The 14,134-nt window shown below is 57.1% G+C and overlaps 1 protein-coding gene across 1 annotated transcript in view; it reads right to left on the reverse strand.

The window, feature by feature from the left end:
- MGAT5B (alpha-1,6-mannosylglycoprotein 6-beta-N-acetylglucosaminyltransferase B) overlaps window positions 1–13,912 on the reverse strand; it is a 68,643-nt gene extending 54,731 nt beyond the window's left edge. The window contains exons 1-3 of the mRNA XM_081804410.1: window positions 13,716–13,912; window positions 9,868–9,980; window positions 686–833 (exon numbers count right to left, since the gene is read on the reverse strand). Of these exons, the coding sequence (XP_081660536.1) occupies window positions 686–833; window positions 9,868–9,980; window positions 13,716–13,783 (329 nt within the window). The 5' untranslated portion in view covers window positions 13,784–13,912. The remainder of the gene's footprint in view (window positions 1–685; window positions 834–9,867; window positions 9,981–13,715) is intronic.
- Between the last annotated feature and the right edge of the window lie 222 nt (window positions 13,913–14,134).

Genomic DNA, 14,134 nt, shown 5'->3' on the forward strand with positions numbered 1-14,134 from the left:
TCACACACCTAAGACACATGATTTGGTTTCACACCATGGACTCCAGGGGCCACTCTCGGAGATCTTTGGACATTCAAGACTCGGTAGGGGAATATTTTGAATGAATAAACCAAGAAATTCTTTTTGGCAAAAATGGCCCAAGCCCATCGGTAGCGGACAGACAACCGCTGGGCCATCCCATCCATATGCACATCCCACACGTGACTGTCAAAGTGGACAGAGCTTAAAACTGTCGTGTCGAGTGGAAAAGGCAGGTGCAGGAAATGCACTGTGGGATACCACTCACATACGGCCCATAAACACCCCACACTGTGTGTTTATGGTGTGTGTGTATGCCAACGGTTACTGCAGACTGGAAGAATGGACACCTAACTCAGGAAGGCACTTATCTCCACGGGGAAGCAGGGAAAGGGCCCTCCAGCTTTTGTCTGTGATTTTTATTAAAAAGGAAAAAAGGACGTCGGGCCACCAACATGACAAAATGTTAACAGCTGTTAAGTACGGCGGTGGAAACATGCTCTGGTTGTATTACTGTGTGGTTTCTGTACTCTTAAAAGTGTTTGCCGGGTTAGCAAAAAGGGGGCTGACCAATAGTGCCCCCCCCAGCTCTGGAGTGCATTTTGAGGCTGCCCAGCACACGGCGTGGTGCCCCCCCGAGTACCCCTCCCCTCCCTGTACCCCTTACCTGTCCACAGCAAAGTGCTGGTCCCCAGCAGCCCGGTGCAGCTCACTGCCATTCTCCAGTCGGGCCAGAGTGTCCATGCGCTTCACCATCAGCTCCAGCAGATCACTCATCTTGCGCAGGACGCCGCGGGACTCCGGCCCTCCCAGCACTGCAGGCAGAGTGTGGGCACAGTCAGCCTCGGCCGCAGCCACCTGGTGGCTCTCAGACTCCAGCCCCACTCCCACTTTCCCAGGCAAAGGAGGGGTCGGGAGAATGAGCCCACCCCACCCCTCACCCCTGCAGGACAGGGAATCCCCCACTTTGCTGTGTTGGGGTACAGAGCCCTGGGCCAACCCTGCTCCCTACCAGCTGGGTGACACTGAGATCATCTTAACGTCTCTGGGCCTCTGTTTCATCGCCTGCAAAATGGAGCTTTAGACCTGATCTCAAGTCTGTGAGAAGACAGGGAAGGGCGGGGGTGGGGGGTAGGAACCCCAGGGCCCCCAGCACCGGGGTCCAGACAGGACTTCTGGATCAGGGCTTCCAAAAGTGCACTCACCCAACCACTCTGCACATGAGTCTCCTGGCCAGACTGTTAAAATCCAGATTCTCAGGCCCTAGTCTCGATCTGCCGATTCCCATCTCTAGGGCCTGGGGCCCAGGACCCTGCACTCTGCTTGGCCCCCACGTGGTGTGCATGCACAGAAGAGGCTGTGACCCCATGTTCAAGGGGCTCACGACCCTGTTATTCTCCTGCCAGCCTCTGGGCCCACCAGACCCCTTCCCCACTCCACTCTCCCAGACCCCCCCAGTAGAAAACCACTGTGAATTTGTCCAGACTCTCAGCTGGCCTTCGGGTTCCCAAAGATCAACTCCTGGGCTGAGGGGCAAGGGAGACCTTGTGAAGAATAAAATTAAATGAAAACAAGGGGCTTCAACCAAGATCCCATTAACCAGCCGAGATTCCCCATGATTTCCTTTCTAGTCATTCCTGATCATTGGGGCCACACACACCAGGGTGGGAGAGTGGTCCCTGCCTTTCTTTTCAATCAAATCATGTGAAGGGTTTTTTTTCTTTTTTTTAAGATTTTATTTATTTATTTTTGCGAGAGAGAGAGAGCATGAGCAGGGGGAGGGATAGAGGGAGAAGCAGACTCTCCGCTGAGTAGGGAGCCCCACATGGGGCTCGATTCCAGCACCCTGGGATCATGACCTGAGCTGAAGGCAGATGCTTAACCAAATGAGCCACCCAGGCACCCTCCTGTGAAGGTTTTAACAGTCCCTCCAAACGGTCCACAGATACTCGGGTCCAGGCACTGCAATCCCCAACTTGGCTCCCTGCATCCCCCAAGGGCCACCTCTGAACCTCTCACAGCAAATGAACCAAGTCATGGAGATCTGAATGCTTCCAGGGGCTTCCAGGGGCTTCCAGGGGCGGGAGGGCCTGAGGTTGGGTTCCCCAGAAGCAAACCCCGAGACAAGGGTTTGAGGGCAAGTCACGAATTTGAGAGGTAAAGGAAGCCCCGGTGAGGGACTGAGGAGGTGACACAGGAGGGGGAGGGGGCCCAGAGAGGGCGAGTCACCAAACTGGGGCAACCAGCAGGTGCTGAGTCTGCCCCAGAGTTCTCCCCCTGGGGGCGAGGGCCATGTGCACACCGTCTCCTGCCGGTCACTGCTTGAGGGTGGCTCCCGGAGACAGCCAACTCCTGCTGCTTCCCACCTGCCGTGGGGTGGCCAGCCAGCTGCAGTGGCGAAGAAGCCCTCGACAAGGAACCACCATCGCCAGCAGCCGCAAGTTGGCCGTGTGCATGGCAATCGCGGGGGCCAAGGGCTCGGGCACCAGCAGCATACGCTTCTCCAGAAAGAAAGGGCCGGGGCCCGGTGAGCTAAGAGAGGCTCTCGCCTGCCTCTGTCACCCCCCCTCAATGGGACTCTGTGGCCCAGGGACAGTCATGGCAACACTATCAGCCTCTGGGTCCCCAACTCAAGTCAACAATACCAGGTCCTGTCTGCCGACCATTGTCACCATGCCAGCCAGGGGCAGAGGGGAGCATGGCAGGCCACAGGGACCCAGGGGCAAAGGTGGGGAGAAGAGAGGAGCCCGAGGGGCTGGTCTCCCCTGCTCCACGCTTAGCACTGAGCTGAAGAGGGGGGCCAAGACAGGCTTCATGTCACCAAGGCTGCTTGTGACATTTCTGCTTTGCTTGTCTCCCAGACTCCTGGCTCTGGGCCTGAGCTGGCTCAGTGGCCACTGCCACTTTCTTTCATTGACTAAGTCACCTCCTGGCTCGGTTCCCCTGCTGACTGAGTCCACCTGAGGTCAGAAGGGAGGCCACCAGGAGCCGGGGAGGGTTCCCTCACAGGCCATGGAATCCGGAGCTTCGGGGGGAGCTGCAGTTTCCTTACAAAAGCTAGGATCCCTGGCTGCAACACACACACACACACACACACACACACACAGTTGTCCAAGAATGAGAAAGGGTGGGGTCAGGTGTTGGTGAAAAATGCACATCTAGAGGAAGGAAGGAAACACCATCTCTACCCCATCTCCACACCAGTAGCTGAAATAACTAGCAGTCTTCCCACTTTCCCTTCTCAGAAAACTGGGTGGATTTTTAACAAACCAGTTGAGATGGGAAAATTTCACCACTGTGTTAAGTGAACAAGTTTCTCCCACCGTGCTGCCCCACCCCGCTCCCTCAGTACTCAACCAGTTAGTCAATCAATCCAAGAAGATATGAATAGCTCCCTCTCTCTTTCAACTCCACAAAGTTGGGGGTGAAGGTTAGTCTTTCAAATCATTCTCATCCCTGAGACCCCCACCCAAGCCCATCATCCATCCAAACGTTAATATCTGGCTTTTAACTAGCGCTTGGAGCACAGAGTAAAACAAAGGTGGGGGGGGGTGCATCACCTCAGCTAGAAAAATAGAGGAACATCAGATGATCCAACCTGGCCACTACTGGGTACCACTCCTGGAATTGTGCAGTGCACAGCCTGCCCAGCCTCCCTGGGAAGCCCTGATGAGCCAATGCTCACAGCTAAGGCTGGGGTGGTCCCTTCCCCAAAGGCATGGCATGAAAAAGGAGAGTGAGACCACAATTGGGGACACCCTAAGTCAGAGCCTGTTAACCAAGGCCCCCCAGCCATGACCTGGCCAGAGTACCCAGGCCCAGCTGGACCACAGAGCCTGGGCAGCAGCTCACTCCTGCAGATGCGGCACCCCGGGAATGCTGAGCCCATATCACTGCTTCTAGAGCAGTGCTATGCTCCCCGAGATGTCTCAGGCCTGGCACCCTGCCCTGTCACACTGCTGTCCCTCTGTCTGAGCTCATCTTGAGCTTCCTTGGTTCCTCCTCACTGCCTGAGCCCCTCCCTGGAACCTCACTGACAACAGCCCCCCCACACACACACTTCCAGCCCCACACACAGGTGGCAAAATAGCTGCTGGGGCCAATGACTGCCCCACCTGGCCGAGAGCTGCAGGACCCCAGAAACCAGGCAAAGCTGGGGCAACACCATGGCAGGGGACAGGCTGGGGTGGGAGTGACAAAGCCTGCACTCCACCTGCTGTCACCAGCTGCATGGCTGCAGGATGGATGGACATGCCACTTCCCTTCTCTGGGCCTCAGTTTCTCCTCCTACAAAATGAGGGCATTGGATTTACTGAACCCTGAGGTTCTCTCCTGTTTTGGCTCTTGCCCCAACTGCCTCTCTCGAGATTAGGGTAACAGGAGAGGAAAGAACTTTTCCTATAAAAGCTGGCAGAATCCCCTTAGGGAGAGAGCTCAGTTGTGTTTTACTAAACCCTGGGTGGGCCAGAGCAGAGTCTAGGAGTCTAGATGCCCAGAGCAGTGAGACAAAAAGAAAGCGAAATGACTCTGCATATTCAAGTCGGAAGACTGGAGATTCCTGGTTCAATCTGGGAGAGGAGGAGAGAGAACAAGGCACAGGGGGTCAGGGCCAGGGCGGCGGGGCAGCCAAAGCGGCCATGCGGGATGGGGGTGGGGGGTCTCCAGCTGCAGGGATGCAAGAGAGAACTGTCATCTGCTTGCTGTGCTGAGCAGTGGTCCCAGCCCCCATGCCATCATCCCCACTCTGTGCCAGGAATTGGGGGAAAGGGTACCCTTCCCACTAGGTCAATGTCAGGGACAAAGAGGACGCAGGAGGGGAGAAACTGAGCAGGATAATTCACAGAAGCAGGAGCTCAGAGCAAGAGGTGGCCAGGGGCACATAAGCCCCCCAGAGATCCTTAAAGATATGTGGGGCTCTGGATAGCCCCTCATAGGAGGGATTAAGCCAATTCTTTGAAAATGTCAACAGGGGCGCCTGGGTGGCTCAGTCATTAAAGCGTCTGCCTTCGGCTCAGGTCATGATCCCAGGGTCCCGGGATCGAGCCCTGCATCAGGCTCCCTGCTCAGCGGGAAGCCTGCTTCTCCCTCTCCCACTCCCCCTGCTTGTGTTCCCTCTCTCGCTATGTCTCTCTCTGCCAAATAAATAAATAAAATCTTTAAAAAAAAAAAAGAAAAGAAAATGTCAACAGAAAGAATGACCCCAGAAGACCCAAGGGCTTAGGGATGCGGCTAAGGAGATACACTGTCCCTCTCAGATGGGTCTGTAAGGACACCTCCATCAGACTGGACCAAGACCACAAGACCCTCCCCAGTCCTCAGGGCTCAGGGCGGCCCCTGCTGTCTGCAGATGACACAGACTGGAAGCTGCCCGCCCGGGGAGCTTCCCGCAGGACACACAGGACACGCTCCCTGCGGCCACTGCCCACCCCCCGACTGTCAGCGGAGCAAGCTCGCCATGGCTTGCCCTGAGCCACCTCACCGCTCCCGGTGTCGGCTAAATTGAAGTGTATTTAATGTGAAGCCCCAGCGACACATCTCAGGACTCACAAGCATTCCCTCCATATTTCCATATAAGTAAGGAAAGCCGGGGTGCCAGGAGATAGAGATGGCTCCTCACAGTTAGAGACAGAGGTGCTTTATTACCCACCCAGGCCCCTCCCCTCCCCTCCCCTCAGCTCTCCTCCCCTCCAGACAGGGACATGCTTGTCTGTCTGTCTCTCCAATCTTCCCTTGTCCCCTGCCTTGTCCTCCTTTCTTGTCCCCACCCCAGCCCTTTCTTGCTGGTTCCTAGAAACTGGAGGAGCCCCCACCTCGCCAGATAAAAGAGACCTCCCTGGCCCTTGAGACAGGGGCTGTGACTTAGTGTTTGCCCAGCTGGAGAAATGAGCACATTTGTCCGTCTGCACACAGCCACAACAGAAGCCCTCTGAGGCCACTGGGGCTCGGGGCCCGGGGCAGCAGAGGAGACAAGGACAGGCCCTGGGTCTTGGCCCACCCATCCATCACCAGCCTCTGAGGGGAAGAGATCCCTAGCACCGAGGTCCAAGGCCAGAGCCAGCCACGGAGCAAGGAAATATTTTTCTGATATTCCCCAGGTTCAAATCCAGGCTGGGGGGCTGGAAGGTCTGGCAGGGCCAGGCCCCAGGGTAACCTCAGGGCAGCCACGTGCAGCTGAACCCAGGCCCTCCCGCCTGCAGGCCTCTCCCCAGAGATAGCCTCTGACCTCTACTCCTTCCAGACAAGATAGAGAGCCGGTAACAGCCGGGCACACGGGCTCAGGGAACCTGCAGCAACATCAGGAGAGAGGCCTCACACAACTTCACATCCCACCCCCTGTCCCTAAGAGGGAAGCAAGTTCCTCCTTAGGACAAGAGAGGGGAAGTGGAGCCAGGAGGCAGGGAGGAGGGACTGGGGTCTGGTGAGGGGGCAAGCAAAAACCCCTCCCCATCTGGGAGAGAAAACCCTCCCCCAAGGCCCAAGTCAGGCCCACCTGCCGCAAGAGGGAGTAAGGTTAGACTTCTCCGAGTCATGCTTCCTGTCAGCCTCCTTCCCCCTCCTGAATCTTAAGACGAGTGTGCAGAATATAGAAAGAGATGTCTGTCACATTTTTATCCCCAAATTAGAGAACTTTATCACAAAATATAAACTGGCCTCGGGGGGAATCCAGAGCCTCCTCCGGGAGACCACAGTCCACAGAGGCTCTAGTAGGGCCCTCCTCCTTTTAGAGAACACCCTTCTTCTCCCCACCCAGCCTCGTCCTGGGGGGACCCACTTCCCTCACAGGCTTGACAGGCCAGGACACGACAGACTGTTTCCCCCATTTGTGCTCAGATGGTTTTGTTGACCAATGCAAGGATCTTGTTCTGTTTTGTTTTCCTAAATGGCAGTGCCTTCCTGAGTTTCCTTCTCCTGATTCTGCCCTGGGGCTGCATAGACACGGGGGAACTAAAGCAATGCAACAACCCAACCCCCACCCATGACCTCCAGTCTCCCTCCCCAAGTCCCTTCCACCTGCCCCCCTTCCAGCCCTAGTCCTTCGCTGAGGTGACTCCCAGGCAGAAATGCTGGCCCCTCCTAGGTCTCCTGCAGGGCTGCTCCAGGCACAGTGTGGGGGTGTCTTTGGAGGAGGCCTGTTTTGCAGGATCAGGCTGTTAAACCCACAATGTAAACTTGGGGCTCTTCCAAGTCCCGGCTTTGGGTCTCTCCAAAAAAATCAACTTAATCCAAGAGCGTGAAAGAAACCAGGGGGGACAAAGAGAACTGGGATGTGGACCGAGTCAGGGTCAGTTCTCTGGAAGTCTCAGGCCTCCCTTCCTGTCCGTCTCCCCCTCCCCACCTTCAGTTCCACATTCTAGGCACTTAGCTTCCAGCCCAGGGACCGGGAAATGCGAAAAGGCTTTGGGTGGCTGAACTGGCTCCGAGAATGGATGTCACAACAGACCAGAGACCCGACCACTTCACTCTTCTGCGTACGCAACATAAATGCCTGTGTGTGTCCACCAGAAGACAGGTACCAGAATGTTCCCAGCAGCATAGCCACACAGCCCCAGACTGGAAACACCAAATGTCCACCACCAGTCGAGTGGGTAAACATCACGCGGTGCATTCACACAATGGAATTCACACAACAGCAGTAGAGACAAATGTCTACAACCACACAGCACGACTCGGATGACTCTCACAAATGTAATAACGAGAGGGGAAAAAACGGCACACACAAAAGAAAAGCCACTATGTGATTCCATGTTCATAAAGTCTGAAAAACAGGCAAAGCTCTGTGCTGTGAGAAGTCAGGGTCCTGACATCCCTGGGGAAGTAATGAGTGGGAGGAGCCATGAGGGCACCTCTGGGGGCTGATCACACTCTGTTTCTTGGTCTAGGTTGCTGGTTGCATGACGCGTTCAGTTTGTGGATATTCTGCAAAACAGCGTAAGCTCCAATGGAGCGCACGCCTCTAATCTAACTGCGTGACCCTGGGGAAGTCCTCTCCCCTCCAGGGCTCTGCCCACCCGAGACATAGATCTGGTTGGAGTTGGGACTCCTACCTCCTCTACCAGGCAAAACTGCACAGTGCACGGCTCGGCAGGGCTCGCACAAGCCCCTTGTACTTTGGGGCACTGGCCCCATCCCCTGCCAGGGAGATGAGCAGAAGAACCAGAGCCTAGCCATACACCTCTCCTCCCCCAGCCCCCAATTCCCATCTCTTGGATCCTTGACCTTTCTGGAGGTCCAGCTTCCTCAAGCCCCCTGTAGCAGCCACCCAGGGGGATATGCCCCCTCTCCAGAAGTGGCTTGAGCATCGCTCCTTACACCCCATCTCCTCACACTCCATGTCCCCCATCATCCACCCCCGCACCCGTGACCTCCAGTACCCCTCCCCAAGCTGCCCCTCAAGTGTGCCTTCACAACCGCCCCCCCACCCGCTTTCAGCCTCAATTCACGCCCATCTCCTATGCAGAAATCCCAGCATCTCCTCGGCCCTTTTCCCTAAACAACCTTTTCTGCAGTGTCCCCATCTCAAACTGAACACATCCAATAAATATTGATGGAGCTTGTACTACTTGCCAGATGCTGCTCAAGCCCCTTCATATGTGTTATCTTAACACGACTCACGACAATCCTGGGCACACAGGTATCGTCCCCATTTATCAGAGGAGAAAACTGGAGCTCAGAGAGACTGACGCAACTCTGCGAGTCAGAGGGGGATACGTTAATTTACATTCAGGCTTGAATGACTAATAAATGTGAAATTTCTGCCAGGAGCTTTGCAAGTTTAAATAAGTACATGTTAAACCTAAGGAATGGATCTAATGATGAGATGCCAGATGGCATAACAAGTGCCCCTTAGAGCACCCACCCTAGATGACAGCCCATGCTCCTTGAGGGTATATTTGCCATTGGGAACAGGGAAGCCAGCTGGGTCTTGGGCGTTTGAGAAAGTGGACTTCAACCAGAGACGTCCCCAGAGTAGCAGGGGAGAGCCCACCAAGCCAGCCTGCTGAAGAGTTCCAGAAACCCTATTTGCCCCAGCTACCCCACCACCCTGTGTCCCTCCTTCCCACGGTGACCAGAAGAGCCCCCGTGACCCACTAGGCAGGACTCTGCACTGTTTGCCATTCTTCACTGAGTAGAAAGAGAAGGGAGGAGGGCCCATCTTCAGGAGGTCTCCCAGGTCTGGACCCCATCACACACCCACGACGTGAGCTCATTCAATCCCACCCCTTTCCTTCCCTGTGTGAGTTCAGTGACTTGGCCAATGGCACACAACTTGTAGATAATGAAACAGGGTACAAACCAGGTCCATCTGGTCCCCAAAGCCTGTGCTCTGAACCCCTGTTCCACCGCCTCACAAGGAGCCACAAAGGTCTGAACTGTGTCCCAAGAGCTCAAGGATAAGACACGTGAGCCCATGGCCAGGCCGCCCTCTGCCTCTCCCACCCCCACCCCCTCGGCTGTGGCCATTGCCTGTGTCAAAAGCACAGAGTATGTGAGTCTCAAAGGGACAAGTGTCATTCAGAAACACTCCCCTCCACAAACACACTAAAGAAGCAACTCAAGCAGCCTCTTCTGATGCCTGGGAAGCCCTAACTCAAAGGCCCATCCCTGGCCGGAGAGTCTGGGCCAGAAGAAGCCCGATGATCACAGCTGGAACCAAAGCCAAAACAGCGTGCGGGATCACATAGCCTGAGCCAAGACCCCTCTCCATTCCCACGTCCATAGATGTGGTGGCCTGGATCCCTGGGACAGAGCCTCAGGGAGTCCCTTGAGTTGCTAGGTTCAAGGGCCTCCTTCTCCTCAACCCACAAACACCTGCACCCATTTCTGACTCCCCTTTCCCCACCAAGATACCTTCTGTGCGGATGGTGAAGGGGGAGTCCCCCGGGCGCCGGGCAGAGAACTGGCCTCCCAGAGACGTCATCAGGAAGCAGAGTGAGAAGAAGCCGATGCCCAGGACAAAGAGCCTGCAGAGAGCAACAGGGCAGGTCAGAAACAGGTCAGTGGAATGCACCCCTATCCAGCAAAGGCTCTGTACAAATGAGTGGGTGAGGGAGTGAGTATGGAACAGATGGATGGAGGAACAAAAGATCCAGGGCTGAGCCTGGAATAAAGAGAGCTCGACTACAAGGAGCTGGCCATGAGGCTCACACAAAACCCCAAGGGCCAATGATACAGGCATAGCTGGGGCAAGTTCCAGCCTCCAGATAGAGCCTGGCTCATTAGCGGAGGTCCTCAATGTGTGCTCCCCAGACCAGCAGCACCGGCATCACCTTGGGATTGTTAGAAATGCAAATCTTGGGCTCCAGTCCGAGGCTCACCAAATCAGACACTCTGGGGGTGGTGCAAGCAACGTGTTTTAACAAGCTCTCCAGGCAATCCTGATACATGCTAAAGTTTGAGAACCACTGGTATAAATGGAAACAGCAGGCACTGATGCCAGCCAGAGGGCAAGTAATTGGTCCAGACGAAACCCACCTGGATCCCATCATTCACCTGGGCCCAACTCAGCGCTGTGCACACAGGTCTTGCCACAGCGCTGGCTTGAACAACTCCTTATCATGTTCGAGGGGGTGGCGTATGCCCCCACCCCTACCAGAGGGTAAGATCTACAAGGGCAGGGCCCAGAGTCTCCCTAACCCACATCTCTACCAGGCAGACACATAGGAGTTGTCCGCACTGGACTGGGCAGAGTGAGTGGACACCAGTGCATGGGGGGTCATCCGGGGCACGGATCAGGAGAGCTGGGCAAAACAGGACTCTTGTTCATTCCTTCAACACACAGTTGAGTATTTCCCAGGTGCCGGGCACTGGGGTAGCCCCAGGGGGACAGCAGGGAACCCCAGGCTCCTGCTGCTTCCTCACCAGGTGCTGGGTCCCAAACCGGAGAACTGAGCTAACCAACGTGGGGAAGGCCAGAGGTGGCAGTTGTTCTGGGACCTTGAATGTATCAGAGGACTTGCAAACCTGGCGGAGCTGAAAGGGGAGTCTCCCACCCTGGTCAGGATGAGGAACCCCATCTCATGTGGAGCCAGGCGCACCACAGGGAGCCCCCACAAATCACGCTAGAGGCCTCCAGCCCTCTCACCTCCACCCACCACCCTCAACCCCACATTCATTTGTATCTCCAGGCAAGACCTGCTTTATGCATTTTAATCTTCATTATTTGAAGCTGGCAGAGCAGTATTTAATTAAAACTTGGCCCATTAAAGAAAACACACAATTGCAGAAGAAAATAAAAGCACAACAAAATTCCCACCCCATATTTAAATGAAGCTGTTAGAGATTAAATCAGAGAGGGTGCAGAACCCCCAAAGCAGAGAAAGCATTGAGGGCTTCCCCCGGGAGAGGACAGGGAGGACAGGTGAGACAGCGTAAGAGACACTGCTCCCTCCCAAGGACTCCCTCACTGAATTCCACCACGCTTGGGGATGAGGCCCTGGGATCCCAAGATGAAGCCAGGCTGCTCTCAGCACAGTAGCCAGAGAAACGGTGGAGGAGGTCGGTGGTTGCACACCCAGGAAGATCCTGAGGGAATCAACTATTCGTCCTCCCAGCCTGAGGACAAGGACGGATTCCTCAAGTTTATTGTCCCTCACTTCCCCAAACCCTCTCCACAGCTATGGGGACTGTATTTAGAGCTAGGGACCTGGGCTGCAGGGTCCAAACATCTGCTATGAAAAAGGGGTCTAAACTTTTAGCCCAGAATCTGGAGTCCCCAATACACTTCATCTGCATCTCTCTCTGCTGGACCTCAATCCTAGGGCCATTTACAGTAGATTCAAGTTAAAATGGTTTCGTCCACCCATGTTATCTATTCAAGCTACATTCCAGGAGCAACTACAGAATAAGGTTCCTGCCAGAGGGAAAACAGGGGGAACAGGGCCCCCAGTCTGCCCTTAAAAACTAACAAGTAGAGGTGATGTGGTGGGAGGCCAGCCCCCCTCCATCTGAAGGGGATACAAAGACTCCACTGGTGGCTGTGGGTCTCTGGGCAGCCTAGGGAGACACTAGGTGAAGACACACAACTCGAGGGGAGGGGAACCTAGGCAATCCCCCCTCTGAATCCTGCTTTCAGATAAGAGCCTGGAAGAGTCAGGACCCCAGAGGGAAGGAGCGCTGGGGAGCGGGCGCTGTCCGTGGTGCTGGCTCCCGCGGCTGCCTCCAATTGCACCAGAAAATGTCCAGTCAAAGCTGGACACCCAGTTGGCTGGCCCTCCCATGACGTGGAAGGCGGGGTCAACATGGGGTGGCAGACTCGGGAAGAGGACCCTGTAAATGGTCAGCGTCAGCCGGGGATTGGAGAATTTCCCTGGAGGAGTAAGGCCCTTTCCAGAGATGCCCACTTCCTGCCCTGCTTCCGTGGGAACCTTCTGTCAGGGCTCTTTTGGGGCTCCAGCCACCTCCCTGTCCCCTGCCCAAGGCCCTACCCTCAGCACCGCCAGCTCTACGATCCTCCCCTCCCACATGATCCAGATGGTGGTGGTCCATCATGACCCCTGCCCTCACGAAAGCTGTCTCCTCAGCTCCACACAACAGGCCCGGCCCACCCAGGAGGTGCTGGGGAGGCCGGAGACACCTGAGCCACGGTCTCCCCGCCAGGGGCTGAGAGGGAGACCAGCGGGGGCCTGGCAGGGGCGGGGGATCAAAACCCGCCCCTCCCGCAGCCCAAACCTCCGGCGCCTCTGCCTGCCCACTTCCTGCCCCAGCAGAGTGGACCGCACCCACACCCACACCCACCCCCGTGGCCCTGTGGGGAGTGCAACCCCCCACCCCTCCCTAGGTGCCCTCTGCTGCCCAGTCTCCCTGGGCAAGGTGCCTCTCCCACCCCGCTGGGCACCCATCACTTAGCATCTCCTCCTTGACCCAGACCGCAGGCCAGCTCCGCAGGCTCCAGGGAGAGGAGAGAGCTGCGCTGGCCCTACCCGGCTCTGGGGCCCCTAGGATGGGTTCAACAGAGACCAGCCAGCCCCGCGTGGCCCCAGCCCTGCCTAGCCTTGGTCGTCCGAGATTGGGGTGGGGGGGATCGATCTTCGCCTCCGTCCTGCCTCCAGAGGTTCCCGGAGGTCCCGGCTCCGCTGCCCTGGAGCTCCACAGCGCCGCCCCTGCCGCCAACCCTCCATGGCCAGCAATCCAGGGTCGAATTCCCAGCAGAAGGGCTGGGAGTGGTCCTTGCTCCAATCTCGAGGACCTTCCCAATGGAGACAGGCCCACACGCCGCAGCGAGAAGGGGAGTGCAAGCAGAAGGCGGGGGCAAAGGGGTGGCACAGGTGGAGGACTCAACCCAGGGCTCGAGGCTCACGCTAGATGGGGGTGCCGCCCTGCACAGCGCACTAACTTCGCCACCGGGTGGGGCCGTCTGCAAAGTGGGAAGGACCCCAAAGGGCAGGAAAGGGGCGCCCGGGGCGAGGCCCAGGACCACAACCTGGGTGCTTTCTGCCCCCATTCCCACCCTCGCATCCCGAGTCCTCTCCAACCTAGACCAACTCGAGACACGTCTCAGATTGCCCACCCCTCCCCACCCGAACCCGAACCTCGGCTCCATCCCTTTCACAGCCCCACTGGCCACCACAGGGGTTGAAGCACGAACCGCCCCCTCTGCCACTGGGACACGCACCCTCTCAGGAACGACCTCGCCCACCCCTACCCGGCGCCCCCTCGGAGAAAAAGACCTCCCCGCGCCAACCGAGAGAGAACTTTACCGAAACGGTCTCAGGGTGACCAGGCATCTTCTGACCATTATCTTCCCATCGGGGTTGACTGTGATCATTGTTCAAACTTGTCTGGGCGAGGAGCCGCGGGCGAGGCCAGACGCACCGTCCCGGGCCCTGCTCCCGCCGCGTCCCGGCAGCGAACCCGCTGCGGGCCAAAGCTGGGTCCGAGCGAGGCGGCGTGGCGCGGGGACTCGGCGGCTTCGCTGCTCCGGCCGCAGCCGGCGGGGTTGGCGCGGCCTCCGCGGGCGGGCAAGGGGAGCGGCGCGGCTGCCGGAGGGCGGCGAGGGCGCCCAGCCGGGCCGTCTCTGCGTCTCCGCCCTCCCCGCTTCACATTTTTGGGGCCGGGAGGCGGCGCGCCCCCCGACCGCCGGCCGTGCGTCTGCCTGCTCGGGCTCGCTCGCTGGGCG

Source organism: Leptonychotes weddellii, chromosome 15, assembly GCF_054177405.1.
Source record: "Leptonychotes weddellii isolate Sample4059 chromosome 15, ASM5417740v2, whole genome shotgun sequence".
NCBI classification, from domain to species: Eukaryota; Metazoa; Chordata; class Mammalia; order Carnivora; family Phocidae; genus Leptonychotes; species Leptonychotes weddellii.